This window comes from Dermacentor variabilis, chromosome 5, assembly GCF_050947875.1.
Source record: "Dermacentor variabilis isolate Ectoservices chromosome 5, ASM5094787v1, whole genome shotgun sequence".
Taxonomy (NCBI): Eukaryota; Metazoa; Arthropoda; class Arachnida; order Ixodida; family Ixodidae; genus Dermacentor; species Dermacentor variabilis.
In genome coordinates, this window is record NC_134572.1 from 79,138,323 (window position 1) to 79,165,538 (window position 27,216).

At 46.5% G+C, this 27,216-nt stretch overlaps 2 protein-coding genes across 2 annotated transcripts in view; both read right to left on the reverse strand.

Moving 5' to 3' along the window:
* Positions 1 to 339: 339 nt before the first annotated feature.
* On the reverse strand, positions 340 to 3,465 carry LOC142581911 (acetylcholinesterase-like). Its single transcript, XM_075691356.1, has 2 exons — positions 2,001 to 3,465; positions 340 to 717 (listed from the first exon to the last, which is right to left on the reverse strand). Exons 1-2 carry the CDS (start codon positions 3,437 to 3,439, stop codon positions 576 to 578), a joined length of 1,581 nt encoding a protein of 526 aa, XP_075547471.1. The 5' UTR covers positions 3,440 to 3,465; the 3' UTR covers positions 340 to 575.
* Positions 3,466 to 23,468: 20,003 nt separating this feature from the next.
* Positions 23,469 to 27,216, reverse strand: part of LOC142582853 (uncharacterized) — a 365,477-nt gene continuing 361,729 nt past the window's right edge. Inside the window, exon 4 of the transcript XR_012828503.1 lies at positions 23,469 to 23,725. The gene's annotated coding sequence lies outside the window, so the exon portion shown is untranslated. The remainder of the gene's footprint in view (positions 23,726 to 27,216) is intronic.

Consider the following 27,216-nt stretch of genomic DNA (forward strand, 5'->3'; position numbering starts at 1 on the left):
GTACATGTGTGCCACCGTCGTAGTCATACCCCTGAGGTTAACAGTAACACCTGTGCGCTTAAACTCATCATCACAGATGTCGTCTATATCAAGAAGCGTGATATCCAAGTCATTGCGTACGTATACTGACGCTTTTTAAGCATGGCGCGTACGTGCCGCGTCCATAGAAGCTGCAGATCCAGAAAGTGGCACTACAGGCTGAGTGAGTGCCGGCCTTGTTTGCCAGCTAATGCCACTTGTAACACCACCACGACCACCACAATCTTATACTAATAATTCAATATTTTTTAATGAACTTCTTGCCACTGCTTTTATTTTTTGCAGCGTTAACTACCGACTAGATTGCGGGGCCTCCAGCGTGATTATAAGATGCAGTGATACAGCAAGCATAGATCAGGAAACCGCAACCCGAGCCCCACTCCCTCTCCCCTTTCTTTTTTCTTAACGAGCATAATATTTTTTAAAACGTAATATTTCTAAACCTCAGCGCCTCAAGTTCACGTGCTATCTCTGGTTTACGCCTCAGGATCTTACTGTGTCGCTTCGGTGGCGTAGTCCGCGCATCCAAAAGAGTTTCAGAGTGATTGTCTCCACAGATCGCAGGCGGCTGAGGCGAAATCTTCTGCGATGGTGTAATTGCCTGCCTGAAGCCACATAAAGTGCGGATGCTCAGTTGTGAACTGAGGCCACTTCTTACCGCCTGGTAAAGTAGGCTTCCTGTGAAAAGGACACAAAAGAACTCTACGTTATCGTATATCCCCGGACAGATTTTTGGATAACCAACAATTGTCGACATTTTCCGCCAAACTCATTCCACCTGTAGGCCGAGTTTCGCCACATTTAAGCTGCCGAATTTTATTGGAGAATCATAATATATCCCACGATGACAGACGGGCAAACGTGGAACATGCACACTATCATTGATTTAGTTGCGTTCTTTCGCAATACCCAAATAGCACACAAATTCAGGAAAAAGACGGATGACCGTGCCACGAAGGTGTGTCTCCGCTACTTCACTTTTTACTTTTTAAAAGCATTTATCACACAATCTAGATACGCTGTACTTTCCTTCTATACAATCTTTACCCTATCGCTCTGGCTGCGCAATGCGGCGTGGTTCAGTGTTCGGTGTCTACCTGCCTTAAAACACGCGTTTACAGATGGAAGCCGGACATTCAGGAACGTAGTTACACTACAGTAATCGTTCTCTCTCTCTTTTCTTTTTCATTGGCCATCAACCGATTGCCGTGGCGGTTTCTATAAGCTGTCAGCAAGAATTCACTCTTTGTGCTGCGGAGGGCCGTTAACTAAATCCGATATTGTATGAGCCATTTTTGTTCGTGTTCTGTATGCATCCCCTGCTGCGGTGGGCTCTTAGACCAACAGCGTATAAATTATAGCCGCACCACCTTTGCCTTTTAGTATGCCTTCAAGAACGGTCGCATGCGCCGCTTCGCACCCTGCGCGCTTACGCGGTGAACACCAGTGACGTTTATTGCACGTAAGCGCAAGACACAAATAACAGTTGAAAGCATAGTTGATTTACTCTACAGAACAGTGACAGTGGGAACAGCTAGCTTGGATACAGAATGTGTGTAGTAGACCCTCTCATTCTATAGTGAACGCACTGCATGGTATATCCTGAACGCAAGGATAATCTCTCCAGTCTCGCGCGCTGAGCCTTTCCGGATCATCCATAGCAACCCATAAACAGGGATGAACGATCTCAGGTTTCTTGCGCACGCTAAACGCTATTTACTTAATGAGCCTCTCGCATAGATATACAAGAAGAAATATACATCTTTTGAATATATTGGGAACAGCTACGTCAACTGTGTTAGTGCTCGTTGCTGCTTAGTCTGTCAACACCCTTCGACGTGTCATCACTTAATGAAATGAGAACACTTAGGGCGCGGGCCTGTTCGAATCATGGCCGCTGGGATCGAATTTATAGTACGTGGATCCGTTGTTGAAACAAAGAAGGGAAATATCAAACATACCCAGTATGTGCGAACGATGCCAGCATTTTCATAGCGTCCGCGCTGAATTCCCTGTCCTTGTCAGTGTAATTAGTCCGGTTCAAGAACGGAATGCCAAACACGAACGGCACTTCTTCCAAATGCGTCGCACCAAACCACGCTGGGAGCCGCGATTTCTCAGAACGATGCGCGAAAACCATAGCATATACGTTATTGCCCTTAGCGGAGTGCTTTTCTGCGAAGACTCTTGTTGGGCAGTAGAATATCTGGTTACCCAGCATGCCAGCAACCATGTTCCTCAGTGCAACTTTGTCATCGATGTGAACCTTGTTCATGTAGTCCATGGCAACGGAAAGGGCTTTTCCCCTAAAAAATTCACCTATAATGCCTTTCAGAGAATATCTAAGTCTTTCCAATTTATAAGAATTCAAGTCGTCTTTAAGAAGCCCCTTGTCGGAGTATAAATTGAAAATGAAAGCTCCCTCGTTAGCCATGACACTGATCATAGCATCGGAGGGATGGAAGTATCCTTCCTCCATTGCAAGCGAAGGTCGGCATGGGATGAACTCGTTCTCGAAAGTCGGTAGCAATTTCACTTCTTTCAATGCGCAGACATCTTGAGCGGGTTGGTTTCGGAGGCAATCGAGCAATTCGTCAGAGCCGGTTGCTCCATCGTACGAGCCGCAGCCGACAGCCTTCGAGATGGTGTTGATCGCAGCGATGCTCTCGGACGCGAAGTGCACGCATGAATCGGTGCTCAAAGATCCGCTCATCAAGAAGACCCTGTGGAAAAGCCCGCGACTGTGCGGTGACAAAATGTGGCCGTGAATCGACATGGCACCGGAGCTTTCGCCGAAGACCGTGACCCTACCGGGGTCTCCTCCGAACGCTCGTATGTTTCGCTGCACCCACTGCAAGGCGGCCAGTTGGTCCCACAGAGCCAAGTTACCGGAAGTAGCTGTATGGTTCAAATGCAGGAAACCCAGTGTAAAGTGGCGAAAGTTGCAAGAGACGACCACGACGTCATTGAGGGCTGCCAAGGCAGAGCCGTTATACCTTGGTTCGTAGGCCGACCCTACCTTAAACATTCCTCCGTGAATCCAGACTAGAACGGGGAATCGTTGCCGCGCCGAAGCCAATGGAGTCCAAACGTTAAGGTAGAGACAATCCTCGGAAAGAGCCGTCGGTATGTCGAAAAGGCCTGGATAGAGGGGTTGCACGCAGGAGTCCTTGGCGCGTGTGGCGTCGTACACACCGTGCCAAGGCTCGGGCGGCTGAGGTTTACCGAACCGCAGATGTCCCACAGGTGGCTTAGCGTACGGGATGCCCAGAAACACTTGGATTTCTTTATCGAGTAATGCCACGTTCCGGCCTCGAAGGTGACCCTCGCTGGTCGAGACGATCACACTGCTAGTAGAGCAGGAAAACGAGAGAACGAGGGCCACCAGTGACAATTTCATTGCAGCGGGCTGGTTCTGGACTCGGCGGTTCCTGCGAAGATATGAAAGTGGCATGCACTGTATACATGGTGAGGTTCCTAGTGGAAAACTGACACGACATGTGCAGCTGAAACGTTGATCAGGCGCGACGAAAATTTCCGCAACGCCCGTCGCTTTGTTGTAAAAGAGTAGTATACAGTTTTCTGTTACGACGATGACAAGCAAGTTGTCATGGCAAACGTTACATTGAAATGCATGGGTATCTTAGATCACTACGTATGACTTTCACTACCCTTAGTAACTGCGAAGCTCACGAAATGAAGCTGCGTGAAAAACAAAATGCCCGCAGATGCCTTTCTTCTTCAAATATATGAGATAAAATTCAAAACTGACGAAGCCCGCGGGCTCAAGGATTTCTAAAGCAGGCTCTGGAGCTGTTCTCGCAGACTTCGCGCAGAAGGCATTCAAACTCCTAAATGCAATGCGTATTCTGAAAATAAACAGAACACGTTCGTTCTTCGTATTGTAAAATTTTACGAGTCTGGTTAATGCAGTATGCTCACCCAATCTATTTCGCAGAATGACCATCTGCCTAATATAGATATAGTGCAGCCCGAACTCGCAATATACAGGGAAACGTCACGATGGCTTTTGCAGTCAGGGTTCATTCCATGCAGGTGCGAGCCGAGTGCGAGCTCTATACTACATCGCCATTTGGCTTCCAGCGATAAATTCTTTTGTCAGGTCGCTTCACACGAGTGCAATTTTAACTTTTTTCCGGAAGCTGCAGTCATATCCAATCGCTCAAGCGCTATAGAAAGGAATATATCTTTTATTTCTATTTGTGATTTTCCCGACGATAGGTTAACTGAACTTGCGCTCTAGCTTTGCGGGTGTCCTCGTAGAACATCGCAAGTGAACCGCATGCGCGCTGCAAATTTGAACACATGTGGCACATCGCTATTCCAATTTTCTTCCATGAAGATGCAGCAAAAAAAAAAATCAATTCCAATATGTAACCCCACGTTACGAAAATATCCTTGAAACTGTTATAGTGACACGTATAAGAATTAGCCATGCAATAACATCTTTTTTCTTTTTTTGGCTAAGATGATTCTGCGTAAACGTCTTAGCAGCAAAGCAGAAATTACCTTGAAGTGAATATTTCTTTTTGTATTTTATACTTGTATAATTGACATGCGCACACCCTGGGATCTGGTGATGCTGTGAAGGGGGAGAAAATGCCTTTTGTGGGATGTTTTACGGTTCTATTGCAAGACATGCATGTAATAAAGCAATGAGTGCTCTGAAGTGTTTTTCCTTTTTTATTTGAAGGGGACATGCAGCATACGGTAAGTATACTTATTCCGAACTGTATAACTCGCTATTCTAAAATTTAACTCCACAGCGGTCATTGCAGATGCGCCTAAAGAATTCATCTACCGTATAACTCATCAGCATACAACACATATTAATGCGAAGCATTACCGGGATATATATGCGACATTCTTCGCACGGTAGGCAGGGTGGTATGGTTTAACTGACCTACAAAGTATAGAGCCAGGGAGCTCACCCTTGTTCTGAATGACGAATCACTATATCAGAGAACAAGCTCTTTCCGTTCTGCGAACTATTTCCGTGATCTGCCACATCCCACCTAGTGCTTTAAGCAGAGGAGGACGAAAAACGCGCAAGCCGTGGCTGGACGCTACGCGTCAGGACTGAGGCCTGCTGGCTATAGGGCTGCCGGGACCGGGACGTCCCAGAGCTAATCTTGTTTCATACCTATCTCTAAAGCACGCCTAACCGCAAATAAGTCCTAATGGAACGGGTGAACACGTAAATGCAATATAATGCAAAGTGAAGGATGCTACGCGGGAACGCAGCTCAGAGCATCGCCTCTTCATTCATGGTTTATTCCACAATAAAGACAAGATGTGTCACGCGCTCTGATGGGCAGCACTTCCTTTACCTTTATGTATAGACCGCGTTCTACTGCAGACGTCAAAACTGCGGCACGCTGCTGATTGAATCCCTTTATTATGATGAGTATGGCTCGATGTCCTGTACTCGCGGACAAACTTTCTCAGGCAATGAAGGGAAAGTTACGGGGGCGGAGCTTCTGCAGATGTGTTTTAGCAGTAGTCCGGCAGCGGGACACAGCGTTTTGGCTTGCCGGAACAGGCGCTGAATCGACGCAGCTTCCATGCGCGACGTTTTCGCGTTTGACCAGACGTGGAAGGGAAAAGCCGCAAGAGTAGGCCAACTTGAACATTCCTTTTGCGTTAATTTGCTTTTGTAAATAAGCCGTTCACGTTTTCACTTTCCCAGCTTAAGCTAACGCGGATGAAAACATGGTGCTTGTTTCAGGAGCACTCTCGCCTGTGCGCGCTTTGCCCCCGTAGCTTTCTCTTCGTAGCCACAGGGGAGAAGAAGAATTGGCAAGGGCCAATACCATGCTGTCACCATGTGCCATACCATGCAAGGGCAATGCAATACCATGCTGGCAAGGGCAATACCATGCAAGGGACGCCATGCTGTCGCTATTGGCCCTTGCCAATAGCGACAGCATGGTGTCCTTGGCGCGAGCAGCATTTCGAGGTACGGCTCGATCTCTCAAGCATTTGATGTCGGGGGTGAGAAACTGTCTACGGAGTGGATGCAGGCCGACACACTCCCACAATAGATGGTGAGTCGTCGGGCTGACACTTCTGTTAGAGGCTGGACATAAGGTGGGGAGATCCCGTTCTCACCGTCGGTGCATTTCGGTTTCTCACAGCGACATGGAGATGGTGATACGAAATAGTGGATGTAAAACTGCTCTAATGGCACGTCAGCAAACTCTTGCAGCATAACAGTCTACAGAATAGCGCAAACGTCGTGGATGCTAAACCAAACGCTCACAATGCATTCAGGCAAAATAATTGCTGGCTGTGTATGCCAGGCTAACCCAACCTTATGCAGCACCATCACCACCACTACCTAGTATTTAAGTAATAAGCGCACTATAAGATTTCTTGGAATGGCAAAGGTTTCGAATAACATAGACTGTCACGTTTCGTGGGATTCGCACGTTATTTTTTGTTTAATAAAAAGCGATCAGTATAGCATCCGCATGTCGAGTGAACAAGCAGCACGTGTGATTAGCTCTTAAGATCTGGGTAAGTGAACCATCGCCGATGTGTAGTTTATTGAAGGTTGATTTTACCCCTTTGAAATGAAGGGCGTCAAATCGTATAATGCACTCTAATTCATAAGAATGCTGTCGTAGTGACGCGTCTTCTCGAAGCCGAAATAGTAACGCCAACTGTGTGAACGTCTTATACCATAACATAGTCGTCGTTGAAGAGCTATACAAGCGGAAAATATTTGGCATGTTGTATTTGTAGTCCGATAGCACAAAGAATATGATGTTTTCTTTTTTTACAGCAAGGTGGGAAAGTGCTTTGTTGGTTTGTAACTAATTTATCCTATTCAGGCTCAATCTACAGTCACAGTGAGGTTTCTTTTTGTTGTTGCTGTTGTTGTGCGGTTCTGAGAATGAAATGGCGCAGGTGTGCGAACCTGTAGATCTCCCATAGAGAGAAATTTCCGGTTGCCATGGATTTTTCGTTTTTTTCGGTTTTGAACAAAACTGCCTGCGTGACATAGACTATAGTTCTGAGTAAAAATAATTTTTACCGTAAAGTACATGCGATTCTCTTTTTTATCCTTCTTTTGACTACTGAGAAAGATATGCATAGGCAACATTAAGAAAAACAAAAAAAATACTTTTGTCTGATGTGTAGTAAATGGCGGAAAGGACATGAATTAGCACAAACACGTCCACACGTGTGTTGACTCTCGGGTACAAGACCTTCAAAAAAAAATTTTAATGGTCCCTAAGCAACACATTCCAAATCAAAACGTTGGTTATGAAAAACAGCGTAGTTCAGGCGGTCCAGATTAATTTCGACTAATTAGGTTTGTTTAACGTGCACCTGACGCGTTATTGCTTTGCCACTATGGGAATACCGCTGTCAAAACGGGGAACCGCACCTGCAACGTCGTGCTTAGCACCAAGAGCAAGTGCTTTTCAGTAGGGAATGGGTGTAATAATATTTATGGTCAAAGTGCCGAGACATCCAGCGTTACACCTACAGAAATTTCGCGTGACTTTCTTGAGAAAGACGTCTATTCAACGTAAAAGAACAGAACTCAACCTGAAAAGAAACTTAGTGGCCGCCATCACCGGCGCAGCATGCAAGAATTAGCTGCAGATTCTCTGGGGCAGTCGTGTGCATGCTCCGACGGGGAAGTACTTACATGGAACGATGTCCGTTTGTATATGATTGGCCTTGGAAGAAAGGTCCGGGACACTAACAGAACTAATACCACAGTCCTTTGATAGCGCAGTTAAAGGTATTGTGCGACTAGAGCCCCGAAATTTCCGCCAGCTTTGTACATGGGAGGCAACTCCGACGAGAGAAAGAAGTTTGCGGAAAAGCTCAAAAGACGCAGCCTGCTTCACTCATCACTTAGCTGCCAGCACGCCTTCCCGTTCTCCGAGGCCGACCCGAGGCGCAGCCGACTGTGGTGCCCGCCAGCTGTTTGTCGCCGCAAGCCAGCGCCAGCGCACCCAACATCAGCGCAGTGCTGCCCGCCTGTGACGACGGCTGTAACTGTCTTTCGGCGTCAGGGCGGAAATTAGATTCAATTTACCAGTCGCCGTTTACGCAGTTTTAGGCCGCCTCTAAGGGACGGCACAGATGGCGTATGCGCACAGGTTGTAACTGTGCCGCAGTCACTGAAAGCTAGCTTCGGGCCCACCTGCACTACCTGCCTCACTCGGTGTCCGCCATGACTCATCACAAGCGACCGCCGCGCCTATCGACTCTTTCTAGAAAAATCAGCGGAAAAAAAAGATCCAACGTTTCGTTTTTCTATCTATCTATCTATCTATCTATCTATGACACCCTGCTGGGACAGAACTTCCTCTTGCGGCACCCCATGGAGGAAACAAACGAAATAGGAGAGGCCCTGAAGAGCGCTATACACAGGTGGCCGACAACATTGACGACAGCGACGATTCCCAGCGCAAATGGATGATGCAAGAAAATGACGCCAACTTGCGCTCTCGCACGAGAGGACGCTCCAGCTCACGAAGGCGCTCCCGCTCCAGAGCGTTCTCGATCCAAAGGACAACCCAGCTCCGGAGAATCTGCTGGTGTCGACTCGCAACCCCGAGGGTCTGGGGCAAGATCGAGGTCCCGTTCACAGTCGACCCCAAGAGCAACCTGGGCCGACCGAGTCAAGAACGGAGGCCCTGGGAAACTAGGACAACCGACAAGGGCAAGGTCTGTGAGTACTAACGGTAGGGCACAGCCGGAACGTGAATCAGATTCCCGAATATTGGCATTAGTATCCGAAAATCGGAAATTAAGGCAAGAACTGTCTGAGCTCAGGGAAGCTTTCAAATTTTTTAAAGGGTCCGAAACACCCCGTAGTCAGACGCCGACAACGGCTTCAAAACCCTTGGCCAGCAAACCCAAACGTAAAGCCCCCATCCTGTTCCAATCAGCGAAACGGAGGAAAAATATTTAGAAATCACTCAGGCAGAGGAGATGGGAGAGAGTGAGGCGCCCCCCAAACCCAAGAAAGTCAGAATATCTGCAAGGTTAGCAACAATAGACAGGACTTTGGCGAAAATCATGAAGCTCATCACTAATCTAGATGCCAGAGTGGGTAAACTAGTAAGACCCAAAGTGAAGGCAAGGGCAAACGCAGCGGCTGCACTGGCAGTCCACGGAGGCACAAACGGTAGCCCGAGCGCAGACTCTAGGGGTTCGGGTAGTCAACCAATGGTATCATAATGGCTGCAAACGACAGCAATAACAGTTTAATCTGGCAGTGGAATTGTGCGAGTTTCCGAAGGCGGAAGGCTTCCCTGCAGTAGCTCATTAGATCGGCCAAAGTTAAGCCGCACGTTATTCTTTTACAAGAAACACTAGCTAATGAGGATATCTCTCTACCGGGTTACAGCTCCGAAACCTTGATCATCCCAGGCGGTCGGGGAATAGCGACTTTGGTTAGAAAGGGTACTTCCTATGAAACACAGGAGCTTCCCAAGTACAAGGTTGGTCTAGAAGCACAAATGATGGAACTCTTCCTGAGGAATAAAAAAGCAACTAACGTGTTTATAGCTAACGTTTATAGTTCTCCGGCAAATAGGAAAAGGGATTTTAGGACCCTCTTGGGCCGCATTTCCAATAAGGCAGATACAGCCCCACTCGTAGTGGCTGGGGACTTCAACGCTCCCAACAAAGAATGGGGCTATGGTCATCAGAGCGTCAAGGGTACTAATTTAGCAAACTCGGCCAGAGAGTAAAAAATCTGCTCTTATTACAGATGTTAAGTTCCCCACGAGAACTGGTACTTCCACTACCAGAGATACAACCCCGGATCTAACATTCCTTCGGGGAATTGAAGGCCCGTGGGACAATCCGCAAGAGAATTGAGGGAGTGATCATCAAATAACTGAGGTCATCTTACAGACGCAACCACCACCACGACTAAGGAAATATGAGTACGTGGACTGGGATCTTTTTCGTAAGTTGCGTAAGGAAACCATTATAGATGGCGAATCTTATGAGGAGCTTTTAGGTCAAATAAAGACAACGATTAAGAAAGCTACTAAAGCAGTCTCAACAGAAATCGAAGTCCCAAAAATGAACTCCAAGCTAGCTCACATGCCGGAGGTGAAGAATTCCCTTCTAACCAGATGGAAGTCACAGACTTAATAGAAGACTTAGAGCCAAGATCGCCCAAGTTAATCGTGATATTGAAACCTACGCAGCTCAACTCTCACGTCAACAATGGGACGAAGCTTGCTCAGAAACAGACGGCAGGTTGCGCAGAGGAGGCAAATGGAATCTATTGAAGAGCCTCCTTAATGATAAGCTCTCCAAAGGTACTACAAACCTCGCCATAAACAGACTCGTCAATAAGCAAGTAACTATAGGGCGGACAGCAAAAGAGGTGGCAAACGACCTCGCACACATGTACCTGCCACTTAAAAATGAATATGAGAACGAAGAAGAAACAAGCAAACTTTACCCCGGAATATCGCAACCGGGCTTGGACAGTGACTTCACTGCAGCTAAGATACGGCACGTACGCTTTAATTTAAATGGCAAATCTGCCCTGGGTCCGGATGGCATCACAAATAAGCTTCTGCGAAACCTGGACGATGATGTCATAGACATAATCACGGTCAAAATTAACAGTCACTGGAAATGCGGCATGGTCCCACCGGAATGGAGGGAAGCCAAGGTGACGTTTATACCGAAACCCGGAAAACCACTAACAAAGGAGAACCTCAGGCCCATATCCCTTTCATTCTGTATTGGCAAGGTAGTTGAACATGCTGTTGATAACAGTGTAGTAGAACACATAGAAAACCAGGCGCTTTTCAGGCACAATCTCATAAGTTTTCGGAAGGCACTATCCACACAGGACGCCATGCTCACGATCAAACGTGCTAATATTGACGACCCTAGCAGAGACGTAAAGGGCCTCCTGGTTCTGGATCTTATCAAAGCATTTAATACGGTGGCACATAAACATATCCTACGTGAAATTTCAACCTTGAACCTGGGAAGCAATTTTTAGAATTATGTGAGGTCCTTTTAGCTAATCGGACAGCTCGGGTCAAACTCGGGATAGTCACAGGCGGTCCATACAATTTTGGCAACAGGGGCACACCACAAGGTTGCGCATTGTTTCAACTTCTCTTTAATATTGCCAAGCACAGGCTCTCGGAGGAATTGTCCAAAATCCCGAGCTTGGGGCACGTCATATACGCTGACGATATCACAATGTGGGTCCCCAGGGGGGCCACTCGCAGCACTAAAGCAGACACTACAGGCAGCAGTAGACACCACAGAATCCTTCGTTAAGGGCACCAGACTCAGACTATCACCTAGTAAGTCTGAGCTGCTGCTCTTTAGACAGGGGAGACAGGGTGTTAGGAACCTTGCGCCTTTCGAAACTTTGCCAATTAAAATCACAGACGACACAGGATGGGTAATACCCTGAGTAGACACAATTAAAATTCTGGGTCTTCTCCTTGACGCAAGGAACTGTAATGCTACGGCCCTAAACCATCTCACAGGGCAGGCCAACAGTACATTAAGGCTTCTGGGCAGGGTCTCAAGTTGGAATGTAGGCCTCAAGGAGGAGAATCTCATCAAAGCATATCAGGCATTCTTCATCAGTCATGTCACGTACATTTCATCCTACCTGAACTGGGGGAAAGGAGAGAGAGCTAAGCTAAACACACTTATATGCTCCGGACTCAAAATGGCTCTGCGACTCCCGCACGGAACGAATACCGAACTCCTAAACAAGTTAGCACTTCATAACCTTGTAGGTGAGCTCACTGAGGCGCATTCGATGTCACAAATTGCAAGACTCTCCAACCCTTAACCAGGGTGCAATATTCTAGGTGGAGTCGGAATACTGTCTCGAGGAGGAAACGTCTCTAAGTTTAAAATGCCCAAGGATGTGGAGACAGAATTACTTGTGGACCCCATACCTAGAAATATTCATCCTGCCCACAACAATGGCAGAAGAACCGCCAGCGCCAAATGCATTCTGGGTAAACTGCACCAACAACAAAGCTCAGCTCTTTTTGTCGATGCAACAAGTTATGGATCGGGCAACCGCTACGCTATTGCCGTGGTCGATGAGAACAGTAAATTAATAAGCGTGGCGTCCCTAAGAACGAGTTCAATTCATGCCGCCGAAGAAGCAAGCATAGCACTTGCAATTACAATGAGGAGAAGCTCCACAATTTTCTCCGATTCCCGTACAGCTATTAGGAACTACTCAGCCGGCTTCGTCTCAATGGAAGCACAAAGGTTATTTATACACAATCCTAATACTCATAATTACGAGCTCACACCTAGTCTGGTTTCCGGCTCATCAAGGCCACTCGGTCAACCCCAATGGCTGCAATCCTAACGAGCAAGCTCACTCTGCTGTGCGAGATCTCACATGTCGCGCATCACATCAGGAACTGCTCCAGGATGACTGCGGCTCCTACAAAGACCCACTTAGTATTTTTCACGAGATCACCTCACACTATAGGGACGGCAGGAGGTTTTTTCCTCCCCCCCCCCCCCCGAAGGAGCTAAACCGAGCTCAGGAAGTCACATTAAGAATGATTCAAACTAGATCTTATCCCACACCTTTTGTGCTTAACGAAATTGACCAGGATTTTCCCGCGGAATGTAAAAGTTGTGGACACACAAGGGGCTTCGAATCTCAACAGTGAGGAGAACTGGAGTCGCCGCATATCCAGCGAAGTCCTCCAAGGTCAATTCCTGGCCGTCCGGAGAGCTCAGGATATCGGAAAAGCCTTTGGCCTACCCGGTGCCTACGTGGGCGGAGCCACCGACTTAGCCTGGGGGCTTTTGTTCTCGGGCCCTAGTTTCTATGGACCAAAATAAGGTTCTTGCCATGCCATGCCATGCCTTGATTAGAGTACTGCACTGACCTGGGCTCACCCGACAGCCCGGGCCAAGCCCGGCGCGCGGGACGGGCCTGGCCGTCCGAAGCCTCTTTCGGCAGGCCCGGACCGGGCCCAGGCTTGAAGCCGCGTGCCCAGGCCGGGCTCAGGCATGACGCAGCCGGCCCGGACAGGACTCGGGCTTGAAGACGCGGGCTCGGGCAGGACTACGGCCCGCTCATTGAAGGGCCTAAGTTGGGCTTTCGAGCAGATGCGAATGTTATGCATTGCATGGTCCAAGGCATTCTGTGTCAAGCTGAAGCGACACGCGGAAACAGATGGCTCTTATATACCATAGCAAGGAAAATAAAAAAACAAAGGTCAAATTCTTTTTCTTGTCCACAAGTGCGAACATTTTTTTCCGTATAAGGAAAACTAAATTATACAAAAAATAGCTCTTCAAACTATTTTTCTGTTAACGCTTTGCCGGCCGCATCATTACCAATCTCGATACTACTATATTATTTTAGCGCATAGAAGTGTCATCGCAAACGTCACACTGATTATTTATTTATTTATTTATTTATTTATTTATTTATTTATTTATTTATTTATTTATTTATTTGCAGATACCGTCAGCCCTTACATAGGGATATAGCAGAAGGGGAATACGAACATTTACGAATCAAATATTTTGTACATGGAAAATTGTACATTGAAACACAGAAAGGGACAATAAATTAAAATTTATAACACCAAGAGGTAACAGCATAAACCGCTGAATATAGCAAAGGTACAAAGTAAAGTATATTACTTACAAACTAGGGTATCTCTAATGTGATTTGCGAAGAAATCATTTGATGAGGATGAAATGGCTTCTTCCGACAGGCAGTTCCATTCTTTGACAGCTCTTGGAAAAAAGCTATACTTGAAACAATCGGTATGAATAACAGGGGAAGGAATAAACATTGAATGACGATGTCTAGTGGTTTTACCGGAAAGAATTTCAAAGAAGCCTGAATACCTAATATGAACATGATGATGAATTATTAGGTAAATATATTTAAGTCTGTCATATTCAGTTCTAGCCTGTAATGTCGGTAGGTCTGCATGTACACAAAGTTGAGAAGGGGAGTCCGTCCGCCGATATTTATTGAATAAGTATCTGACTGCCAGAAGCTGTATTCTTTCGGTCTTTGATATACTTATAGCAGTGTAAGGGTCCCAGACAACCTTAGCATATTCAATTATAGCTCTAATTAATGTTTTATAAGCTAGAAGTTTTGTTTCTTGAGTTGCGAATGGTAAATTACGCCTCAGACACCAGAGCTTTTTTGTTGGCCTTGGCACACACATAATCTGTATGGTGGTTCCAGCGAAGATCACTTGTGAAAATCATGCCAAGATACTTATGCTGCTCAACTCCTTTAAGTTCATGATTATTGATAAAATAAGAGTAGTTTAAGTATTTTAACTTTCTAGAGACTGTCATACCTACAGTTTTTAACTGGATTAGCACCGTTTGCCATTCATCACACCCTTTCTTTATCTTCTGTAAATGTGCGTGTAATTTAGCCTGGTCTCCTACCGTAACAATTTTATTGTATATAATGCAGTCATCTGCAAAGAGCCTGATGGAAACGTCTATTTCATTCGGGAGGCCATTTATAAATAAGAGGAATAAAAGGGGGCCCAAAACACTGCTTTGGGGAACTCCCGACTTAACACATGAAATCTGAAACCTTGTACCACTAATTTCGACATATTGCTCGCGAGAAAGAAAATAGGATGAGAACCATTGTGTAATAGCAGCATTTTTGAACATAACATCAATTTTTCTTAGTAGTTTACGGTGAGACACTTTATCAAATGCTTTCGCGAATTCCATGAAGATCATATCCGTCTGTCCCCGAGAGCAAATCATCTTAGCTTCACGCGCATCTATGGCAAAACTGAAGCATTTAACTCGTCTGCAATTCCACGTGCCATTCGTGGAATTTCAGGTGCCGGGGCTTGGTATCATGAGCACGGGCTGGTCTCGGGCTTCATTAAGCAGCCCCGTGGGATGTTCTATAGGCCTGATGTCACGTTTTTGAAGCCGTAAGTGCAACCATGTTAGTGTACCATCTCTATTTCCAGTCAGCTCGCCGGAACAGATGGCGCGAGCTTTGAACTTGCATTGGTATACAAGCTGTCGGAAGTGTGCCCTGCTGACGTGCGTCAGACCGAAACTTACGAAATTTTTGTGACAGCTTTAATGAAGCAAACGAGCTCCTGTGTTTTTCGGTGGCACGTTGAAGAAGTCGACAGAGACCCACGCCGTCTCTGTTGTTTACTGACACTCACACTTACAGACCAAGAACAGAACTTTCAATCTTAGACGTGACACTACGAACTTAAATTACATCGCTTGGTCTGGCTGCTTGGTGGGCACGATAGAGAGAGCGTGATCTCCTGTGAAAGCACTCGAAGTCTGCTGGCGGCGTCGGACCATGAAAGTGGTATGGCCTCTTCCTGTGTGTCTGCAAGAGCTGCCCGAGCGGCATCAAAGGCATTATCGACCTGCCCCCTTTGATGCATCTCGTTATGCCAACTGGACTCTGCCGAACTGACTATGCCAACTGGACTCTGCTTTATCGCTTATGGCTAGGGGTGGCCTTCACGAAATGTTACTCATTTCGCATTGGAATGGCCGACAACGCTCTCTGCAATGCCTGACTTTGCGAGGAGACGCTAGAACACATTCTGTGCGACTGTCCTGAATATAATGTTCAGAGACAGTCCCTGGCGTCCGTTCTAGCGCACCTTGACAATAGACCATTGTCAGTTGCAACTATTTTTACAAATCGCCGACAGAAGACATCGCAGCTGAAGGCGACGAAGGGACTACTTCGGTTTATGAAAGAGACAGGCTTGGACAAGCGGCTATGACAGTGATGTCACGTACCGCGCAAGAGTGACGGAATGTAACTGACTATGTGTGTGCTGTGTTATGTGCTCTCTCTCTCTCTCCTTCCCATCTTTCATCCCCCCATTTCGCTCCCATGTGGAGGGTAGCAAATCGGTTAAGCTAAACTGGTTAACCTAGCTAAACTGGTTAACCCTGCCTTTCCTTCTCCACTTTTTCCTTCCTTCCTAAATTTCATTGCGAACAGAATTTGCTTCGAGAATGACCCGGGTCGAAAAATTTGATATCATTTTTCGGAGGCCAAGAGCAGCAGTGAGAGCTTCAGGAGCATGGTTACTATAGCAACGTTGAGTTTCGGGTACCAGTCCTAGTGCCCCTTTGCGAAAAACAGCACGTGACTTCTGCCACACTTTCTCCATGACATCCGGGTTGGCCGGGACCTCTGCTACGCTTTCCTTCCTCCGTGTGCCACCACCATTTATGAGAACACGTCGGTGAGCAGAGGCTCGTCCAGTAACAGACCTCACGTGATTCCAATCTGTAACAAAATACATAAAATACCAGATCTCACATATGTCCGAGTCCGTCGCCAACCTGTACAAGACTGGTTGTGTCTAATGGGCCTAAAACGGCGGGCAGCATATTAGATGCGACGTTATGCGATGGTTCGCGCGCACGCGCGCGTGTGTGTTTCGTAGTTCTTAATAATCTTTCGTCGCTGTCAGTTGCCAGCTGCTCTTCGCATACTGCGGAATCTCCTGCAGGCATTTTAGGCTTATTTTACTGCCCTAGGCATGCCGCAGACGAAGAAAGTAGTACACCAAGGTGCTTTGCACCCCGCTAAATCTTCAATAGACAAAAATGACAAACAACAAAAACCTAAGAAAAAAAAACGTCCTGGCAAGGGGCTTAAATAACTTCGCCGCATTACCGTTGTGCAATGTGGAGAAGCGTACACGGTGTCTTGTTGGGAATAGTGAGAATCGCAGACAGTTTATTTTGTACGCGAACTACCCCCGGCATGCTCTGGCTGCCCCAATGCACGGACCGTACCTGAGATCCTACGCCATCCGCTTTATCTTGGTCTCAGGTCCTGAAGCCTCCATGTGCCGGTATTATTTTCATCTTCGCGTGCTGTCGTTTTAGGGCCGAAGTAACCGCCATATTTTCTGGTTACTAACGCGTCATTACCTATTGCATAAACATGTTCTTGCGTTTCAGTGATAGGTACCAACAGTCAATAAGCGTTGTATAATCATGCTACTCAAGCTCCAGACTTGGCCCCTATCTTTGTAATCCCTCCCTCTCACACAATGCTCCGATGCTTGGAGCCTGTGAGGTGACTTGAATAAATAAATAAATAAGTAAATAATTGATCTCATAACCATATCTGTATTGCAGTGAAGCTTATATCAGCCATTATGGAACGCATACAATCGTGGCTAAAGTTTTGCAGAAAGATTACATTTTATAGCCTGGATCATTCACTGTAATACATGACATTGTTTCTTGTCTAGCTTGTCTACAAAAAAAGGAGAATTTGTCTTCGTCTGCACTTCTGAGAGGCACCCCTGAGCAATAATTGGCAGCGAATCTCGAAGGCCATGCTTTGCCTCACTGCAGACGACGGAAGGGATATAGCCGGCGTGTTTTACACATGATTTAGGCATATAAAACTTTCTGCAACTACTTGGCAGGTTTGTCAAAAAAATTAATGCGAATTTGTCTATTTCTGCGCTCCTCACGGTTGGCAGTGCCTGAAACATAACTGCAGTGTCCCTTCCGCCACCTATAATACGGCAGAGAGGAGCATTCGGGATTCGCTCTGATATGCTCGGGCGTGCATCTGAGAGGTGAAGATTAACACAAATCCGTAGTTCTTTCTTGACAAGCTAGGAAGGTAACTACGCCAAGAATTACTTTGAGAAATCCGGGCGTAAATATTACATCCACCTACAATATTTTAGCAATAGCAGAGCTCCGCTAAGTGCAGTATGTTCATTCTACAATTATAAGAGAAAAACGCACGTCCCTGCATAAGACCCTTGACAACAGTGTTCCCAGTAACAAACGTCGTAAGAAGGTTGTGGGTTACAAGATTCGCGTACTTTGAAGCCCGTTGAGCGACTATTTGTACATATGGGAAAAAAATATGAGGAAGCTTGCACAGCACCTGCTGACCCAAAACAGCAAAGAAAAAATGCTTGATGTTGCTTGCACCCGTCACAGTACCCACGCAAACACACGGCGGAAACAGACGATAGCGGAGCCGGCGCACTTTGCGTGAATTACCGAAAAGGTTCGTTGTGGTCTTCCAGGTCTTCGAGAACAATTAATATATATACACAGCATTTTATCCTCGACACTTCGGTGTTTAATACATCGCATGAGGCTCTGCGACGCTCTAGGCGGCGCGTGTTTCAGAAAGACGCTCGGCGCCAAAGCGTACAGCACACTGACTGCAGCGCACCTGTGCGGGAGTGAGAACGCACTCGGGATCCTTACCTGAAAGCGGGAACCCGTGTATGAGTTGGTTTCAGTGTAGTTTAGTGTCCCCTTCTGCAAAGTGCCGTCCTGTAAGCGTTGACGGCCTGGGCAGCGATCACCCATACGGGATGCCACATTGTACACTGTATTTGCGAGTTCATCTGCCACTTGCGGCACATTCAATGGCTGACCTCACAGCCAGTCCCTACGCAATGCTATGTTTTCACACTGCGCATTGGCAGCTGCAACCGTGCTGTCACTAGCATCTATATGTGGGGCAGTAACGAGAAGAAAGCTCATCTGTATGGTAACTTCCACCACATGGAACTGGGTAGCAGAACCAAAGCATGCCTAAGCAAGGCCATATTCGGGGAGATATCGTGCGTGGGCTTTACTATTCTGAAACACTGGTGATACAAACTTCGACCGACTGGCAGAGTTCACTCCCATACTGAGCTTTTCCTCAACTCGACGGCACTGCACATTCAAGCTGGCCCTTTGGCCCTCACGCATGAGGTTACTTCTATGGAACGTTTGCCCCAGAAAATCATGCTCGAATCCTCCACAGTTTTTCGCCCGGCAGACCTGACCAGAGACAAGAGAGGACGACTTCCTTGAGAACATAGGCGAATCCATGCCGGCAGCAACCCCGCGCTGTACTACAACTCACTGCGGATGATTAGCTTCTAATGTAAATCTTCTGCACCTCTGGATCTCTTGGCAGCTAGCTGAAAGAACAGCCGCTCGTGCCAACGGTCCTGAACTAGTGCTTCGATGCTGCGTGCTACAGCTGACATCCAGAATCAACGTTACCGGTAAAGCCATGACGTATTAACTTGTCGGCTGCTCAAATAACTTCTCAGTACACTCTGTACTCCGTCTTCATAATGGGCTGTACTCTCCTTTTGAAAAAGGTCGGTGCCCGGGCAAGTCACCCCACTAAGCACCAAACTTTGTCTCTCTGGTCCGCTGTCCACCAGTGAGTACGGCTATGCTCCAAGCACCATATAGTGGATACCGCTAAAGATTATGACGAGGATACGACGAGTTTACAAGCGGTATTGTCGTCACTGTGCCCTGCAGTGAAAGACATTCACTAATTTCTCACGATTTACTATCCACCTATTCACGTGTTCACAGGCACTCCCAGAAAATGGTGCAGATGCAACGGCCTTTGTTGTACCACCACTAGAACAGCAATGACTGCCGCCTACCTTTCTCTTCCAACTCAGCTGCAGCGCATATCATAGGGCTCCGTCTGGATGCCGACTTCCAGGACGAGGTCTGCCCGCAACTCTTTATTGCCATCACATGCGCATCACATGCAGTGCTTCAATCCATGCAGCAACATCGGCAAGCAAGCGTCTGCGTCACACTATTGGACTCCAAGCTTTACGTCCTGCGGGACAATGGTCTCTGCGCATCGCTGACCTGGCTGTCTTAAAATGTGTTCCAACAAAAATGACTGGCAGCGTCCTGGGCTCCTGTAATGCACTGAGCACACGTCATAACGCGTGCCAACCTACTCCAGCAGTACCGGAAACGACGCACTTCAGCAGGCCAATAAACCAAAACTCCAGCACACAAACCACCAGCTGAGCGCAGCTCGTATATATAGGCAGCCTCTCGAGTTTCTCGAATGGACTCGGATAGAACAGCCCGCCGTCTTTGGAGAACTATTCAACTCATCGCATCGCCTCCACCCACGCCTGCTGCTCTCTTCCACGGGTACCCTGCGAATGGGCTGCTTAGTTCTTTTGCCGATCACTTTTGTCTCCACTTTCTTTGTCTCCTCCACTGACAGACGGCGCTAAGACCTGCTCATACTAGGAATTCAGAAGATAGCACCGTTTTCGTTTTCTTCGTATCTTTGACAACCACTCATTAGCTACTCAGCATTCAAACGAATAGGACAGGACAGAACTGCAGCAAAGCGATAGCCGCTTTCATCTTAACACTGTGTTTGGAAAGCGCCGTCGGCTCAAACTGCTGTCATGAGTGGGCGCTATAGCACAGACAACAGTCGTTCATTCGATAGACTATAATGCAATATTTACGATATTTATGGGAATATAGGTCGAACACGAAGATAGGCCGACCCCTATAGATTGAACTCACTGAGAAACTTAATATATATTAATTCTAATATAGGTTCAATAATATCTTTTTGGAAAGACAAGCAACTTTGAACACAACAGACCTGTATTTAACCTAAGCTCGGCTATTAAATCTCGCTAGTCGATGCCGCAGGCTTTATGCTTGTCGGAACTGTCACAGAAGTCATCCTCGCCGGATACGACACATGTGCCCTCAGCCTCCCATCCCGTCGAGCACGTTAGATATGCAGAATTTCCTAAACCCAGTGGGGATAATCTCCAAACTGACTTTACGGCGTGCGCTACGAAGAAACGTTAGGTACTATTGCAAACTTTGTTCACGAATATAGGTCAATAGCTCATTTTGGAAAACATTCGCCAGAAAAAAAAACGTCGACCTTTATCCCAATAAATTGGGTAGTCGCGCTGTGTAGCATTTCTCCATCAAGACCGAACCTAATGGTTACTGAAAAGCTTGTTATGGCATCGAACGTGCCCTCCCCAAATTATGGCAAAAACGTTTCGTAAGGGAAGCACTATATTAGCGAATTTTTTTACAAATTCACAATGACCATACGTAAAAAGCTAACGGTAGATTCAGTGCTCATTCAACTAACCGAAGTCTTCAATCAAGCGTCTGTCCGCAATCCACCGGCTGGCGTTTGCAACTATTCTCTTGCTTCCTTCTTTGATATGCGAATAAAATTTCTAGCCTGTCGACATATTTTTCAACATTTAGTAGTCCTCTCTCGTTGTCAGTGTCTCTGTTTCTTTGCTCATTTCGCGTTTTCAGCAGAGTTTCTTGTGCAAACTATGTCGTACTGAAGGTGCAAAATACCTGTAAAATATTGTTGCGTATGTTGTTCCCGATTCTAAAGCTCTGTAATTAGGCTAAATCTCTCGGGCCAGAAAGGCTATCTGTATGCAGAATTCCGCACAAAAATGAATTAAAAAATGCAAATAACGAGCTCCTTTCTAAACATTGCATGGAATAAAATTCATAATAAAGTTGCACGGATGCAACTTCACGCAGCATCGCTTTGTTAAGTTCTCTTCGCCGCATAAAACTTATGCTTGAGGTGGAGCCAGTAGCCAGGCAAAAGCGAAACGGCAGCGCTGGCAGCCACGATAAGGTTGTTCCTCGTTGGTATCGAACAAGCCCCTGATACTCATTCACTACGCCTATTTAAAGTGCAAGCAGACCCACAGCGCATCAATAGGTAGCCGGGTCAATAGCGTTTATATTAGGGGGCCTACACGAAGGCTCCCTAGTTTATAGGCTCTGCCTCTCCTATAATTACGAGACAAACATTAGTAGCAGCTTCAGCATTGTTCTCGACTCCATGCGTATAGCATTGATTTCGAGACACTTCAGAAAAATTCGTAGGCACTGTTAATTACAAACGCGCTTTGGACTTATATGTGTTGTTCTTGTGTGCGCGTGTGTGTCAGAGAAATAGAAGCGGGTGATGTGTTGGGTATATACTTAATTGCTCGTTTTCTACAGGGTGTCAGAGCTAACATACGTGATGCTACAAAAATAAAGCAGAAGCAGACGACACTAAGACACAAATACGGACGTCACGGTGTTTAGTCAGCAGTCTTCTTCTTCCGCAAAGGGAGGTATTTTTCCTGTTGTTCTTAATTAGCGGACTAACGAAAATTAATTTACCAAATTAGCATTTACCAGGCGCACAGCATAAGTTCGAACGTCAAATTGGGATCAGTTTTATTCATCATGGTCAATAGCTTCCAGCCCACTAAATCTATCTTACTTTTTTTTTGCATGTTTCAATGTTGTAGCACTACGTCGGGGAAAAAAAAAGAAGAAGAACAAGAGAGCGCGAGCCCGCCCACCTTGCGTGCACAATAGAAGCATATTCACGAGGTGTACTCCACGTACACCTCGGCTTAGTTATTCAAGACTGGACGTTGCGATTCCCCACTCTGTACCTTCTGTCATGATATCGGCGCCATCGAACATTTCATTTGGCTATTCCCGCAGTTAGACAAAGAAAGAAAAGTGATGGTCGAAACCTTGCAAAACATTGGTCTTACGCACAGGACCTTTGAAGACGCCGTTTTCCCCGGAGGGTTCGCGGCAATCAGGAAGACAGTGCAACGACTGCTGATTGCCTTCCTGCGAGACACGGGGCTCATCGACACCTCGTGACGTAGCCCTGATCTCAATTCATATGAGGCTCAGGCGGCACAATTGCCGGCTATGTATGCAAGGCTAACCCCGCCTGCTACAACATCACCAGTTGACAGTTTCGCCTGAAAGGTAAAGCATGCACAGCGATAGAAAAATATCGGGTTTCGTTTGAACGCCTCGGAGGGTGTTCTCGCTATACCAAAGCGAACACTGCGTTCGCGTTCCAGCGAGGCCGTGACTATAGGCGCGTTGGGTATGTTGGCGTGACGCAGTACGCAAGGCAACTCCTGCTGGTCAGAAGGAACAGCGCCCACCCTGCTACCAGGCGTCTCACAACGCGGGCGTGATGCGGAGCCTCTCACCCCCCCCCCCCCCACCCACCCCCCCGCCCGCGTCGCAGACGTCGGACTTCAATTGTGTACGAATTGAGACCGACGGGAAACACTGGATGGTAGTCAGAATCAAGTGAAGTATTAGATCATGTTAGCTTGACGTTTAGGGCCCGTACCACTCGGAACAGTGACTCAACAGCCCAGTAAGAACGGCAAACGTTAGCGTACGGCCTTGTCGGTAAGAAATACTCGAGATTGTTTTTAAACGCGTTGAAGACAAGGACAAGCGAGTGGACGCACGCATTGTCCATTCGCTTGCACCTCGCCGTCAAGGCGCTTAGAACAATCTCAGGAACTGTATAGCGTGCTTATAGTTTGCGTGCGGAGAATGCTCGTGCCAGCAGCAGCCAGGGCAGCGTTCGGTAGAACCCTGCCCTGGCTTTGCCACTGAGGCGATTGAGGTAGCCCCCGTTGACGGTGCCTCCACTCCCATTTGTCGTTTTTGCTGCCAGCGCAATCTGTGTCTCTGGAGACGCCTCTAACATCTGTATATTTACTATCCCAATAGAAAGTCAACTGGTAGTGGTATCATATCTGATCGTTTTTTCCTCGCTATACTACTTTTCTCAATGAAATTTCCTATTAGGACATTCGAATGAATATAATGAAACAGCACACGAAATCTTGACATCATTTGCTTTTTTCCTTTTAGGTTATATATACAATGCCAGTCAAGTTTATTTTCTTGGAACCGCTCGCCATGCCCACTGCACCAAAGAAGACCGGAGGAAAAGAAGCCTGTCGAGACAGGATCCTCCTACTCTTGTGGAATGCCGCACCTGAAAGACAAACAGGAGACGTTAGATGTGAAGCGAACGGGTAACCAACGCTGTTTTTTCACTGCAAATTAGAATGGAAAATGAAAAATAAGGAAAGAAGACAGGTACCGCAATGCCAAGACTTACACTGGCGTGTAGAGATTCCACGTCAAGCAATATTTTCTCTTTCACTCAAGTTTTATAGAACGATTCGATGGATACACAAGAACAATAATATTTAACCTGTCGAAATATTTAAGCTGTCCAGTTATTTTAGAAACTGATATCTGGCAAAAACCTTAACATATGTATGTATGTATGTATGTATGTATGTATGTATGTATGTATGTATGTATGTATGTATGTATGTATGTATGTATGTATGTATGTATGTATGTATGTATGTATGTATGTATGTATGTATGTATGTATGTATGTATGTATGTATGTATGTATGTATGTATGTATGTATGTATGTATGTATGTATGTATGTATGTATGTATGTATGTATGTATGTATGTATGTATGTATGTATGTATGTATGTATGTATGTATGTATGTATGTATGTATGTATGTATGTATGTATGTATGTATGTATGTATGTATGTATGTATGTATGTATGTATGTATGTATGTATGTATGTATGTATGTATGTATGTATGTATGTATGTATGTATGTATGTATGTATGTATGTATGTATGTATGTAAACTTTCAAGAATGATTTGCACATTTTTCTCGTTAATTCTAGTTTGCAGTAGCTTGTCACCTAACGCCTTTTTCTTTGCCCAGAAACCTGAAATAGTTTTCATTAGTACAAATTCTGGAAGCAAATTACATTTGAATGAGGTTTGAATTTGTAGTTTTGATCTTATAAGCATTCGTCTGTGGTCAACTGACAAGCATTCTCGTTTTGAAAGTCTCCATCTTTAAAGTTTAAGTTAATCTTATTTTTTAAGCGCGTTACCCTTCAATGCGCAACCAGTAGCTAAAAGACTTGTGACGTCTTGAAATAAATCTGTTACCAGTGGCTTCGTTTGTGCACCACTGATGCACGTTTCTACCACACTGAAAATACTGATTTATGCCACCAATTTCAGAGGCCTAAGTTACTGCTGGCTTGCCCGCATTACACTCAGTTCTGCAGAGAAGCCGAGGCACTTGGCATGCACTGCCTGCCGCTGCAGGCATCTCCAGCTCGAGCCCAAAACTCAGCTAGGATGCGTTAAAAAAATAATGATAAAATAATACTAATAGTGATATTTTGTGGGTTAGGTTTTGAAGCTATGTTCAACCGACAAAGGCATATTTTCACTTGACAAACAATCTGCTGCAGTGGAGCAGGACGCGCAGAGAGATCCCTAGAAAAAGAGGTCAGCAGAGTTCAGCGATTTCTCCGGCTCTGAACTAAGGTTCTGCGACAGTAGCAGGCTTGCATTGGGAACTCCGGCACTTTCCTTAAGAACTTATTCTTCGCGACGTTACAGCATTGCCAGTTGTGGCCTACGAAATACGTGCACAAATGGCGCTGCTCTCAGAGCTGGCATGTCGCACAAATCACCGCACAAACTACTAAACGTGAATGTTGCGTCGTGGCTCACAGGCTGGCGTGTCGGGCTCCCAACAGCGCGTTGGCGCAGAGACATGAGTTTGACACTCGCTGAGCCGAGAAAATATATTTCGCTTCGCGATGCTGCAAGTCCGTGATGCTACGGACTTGCTACGGACTCCGAATCATGCAAGCCCTCATAATTAGCCGATTAACATACCACCTCCCCTATCATAATCTGACTCAGACTGAGATGCACCAGATGGACACCCTCCTCCGTACGGCACTAAAGGCAGCGCTGGGACTACCCCAACATGCGTCTACGCAGCTCCTACTACGACTGGGGGTGCACAACACCATCTGCGAACTAGTTGAAGGTCATTTTAACAGCCAATTGCAACGTCTACAACGAACAATGCAAGGGTGCCACATTCTATCCCGGCTAGGATACCTAATACCAAGAAAACCACAACAGGAAAACCACACACTTCTTCCGCTTAGCATTCGCAACAAAATTCACGTGGCCCCAATTCCCCGGGATATGCACACTGACCGTCATAAAGGTCGACGAAAGGCAAGAGCACAAGCCCTGGCTCGCCTATTTGGCAATGATAAATCAAACACTCCAGTCCTATACACCGACGTGGCACGCTACCCACAGAAACGTGCCCTATGTCTAGTCGTACTAGATAGTGCAGACATTCTGAGAGCTTCGGCCACTCTCAACACTATGGACAGTGGCACGGCGGAAGAGGCTGCTATTGCCCTAGCCATCGTACATGCTTCAACCATGCCGGCGCCGGATGGATCTATCACAGTGGTCACTGATTCTCAGACCGCCTGCAGGACTTTGGCACAAGGGTACATCATTACACCCCACAGCGTTACACAGGGTGCGTATCGTCTGGACACCTGGACACGCCTCTCTCCATGGTAATGAACGCGCTAATGCGGTAGCCCGAGAGCTCGCTAACCGGGCGCCATTGGAAGAGCTGTCCAACCCAGACGACGCACCGACAGAACCACTGAACTACACTGAAACTCTACAATATTACAGAGATACCAGGAGAGACTTCCCTCCCCCACATAATTCCCTTAATCGAGAAGATGCCGTCGCGTGGCGACAGCTTCAAACTAATTCATTTCCCTGCCTCTTTTACCTTCACCTCTTCCACCCCACACAATATACCTCATACTGTCCCTATTGTGGAGCAAAGCCCACAGTATATCATTGCACGTGGGAGTGCCCACACCCTCCGGGCAACTCCCCTATTCCTTCACCTTCCCCTTCCTCCTGGGAGACTGCGCTGACCAGCTCAGACCCGCAAGAGCAGCGCCGGCTGATCCAGCGGGCACGCAGAGTGGCGCGAGCCAATGGGGCCCTGAACTAAGGGCTCCACCCTGCGAGGAAGTCGCCCAAACTCATGATAAATAAATGTTCTCTCTCTCTCTCTCTCTCTCTCTCTCTCTCTCTCTCTCTCTCTCTCTCTCTCTCTCTACGGATGACGGTTGGTCTGACGACGATGGTGGTGTGACGGTGATGGCGCAACAGGCACACAGTCATAGAAAAAGAACAGGCTGCTGGGTTAGTTGGTACTGCATAACTTCAGCTATATCTCAATATGGCACGAAGGACAATAGAGGAGACAGAAGAAACGCTATGTCTTCGTCTTTTCTGACCCTCTGCCTTTTCTTTTGCGCTACACTTCAAATCCTAGCAAACGCAGTTGCGAGCTCTATTGCTGCCGCGGTAATAAATAAATAAATAAATAAATAAATAAATAAATAAATAAATAAATAAATAAATAAATAAATAAAAGGCTAGTTATCAGCTTTGGAGGAAGGCCTCTTTGCAGGTCTCTAGAAAGCAAGGAAACAGAGGCGTGAAAGAGAGGAAGAATTATTATAGCTTTATTCTGCAGCTATTCTAGCTTTATTCTTTATTCTAGCTTTATTCTACA

What these genes read in the sequence shown, in the direction of transcription:
- LOC142581911 (XM_075691356.1), bottom strand. Translation starts at nt 3,439, where the DNA reads ATGAAATTGTCACTGGTGGCCCTCGTTCTCTCGTTTTCCTGCTCTACT. An exon ending in GCATCGTTCGCACATACTGG is followed by an intron (nt 718 to 2,000) that starts GTATGTTTGATA and finishes TCCTTTTCACAG; the next exon opens with GAAGCCTACTTTACCAGGCG.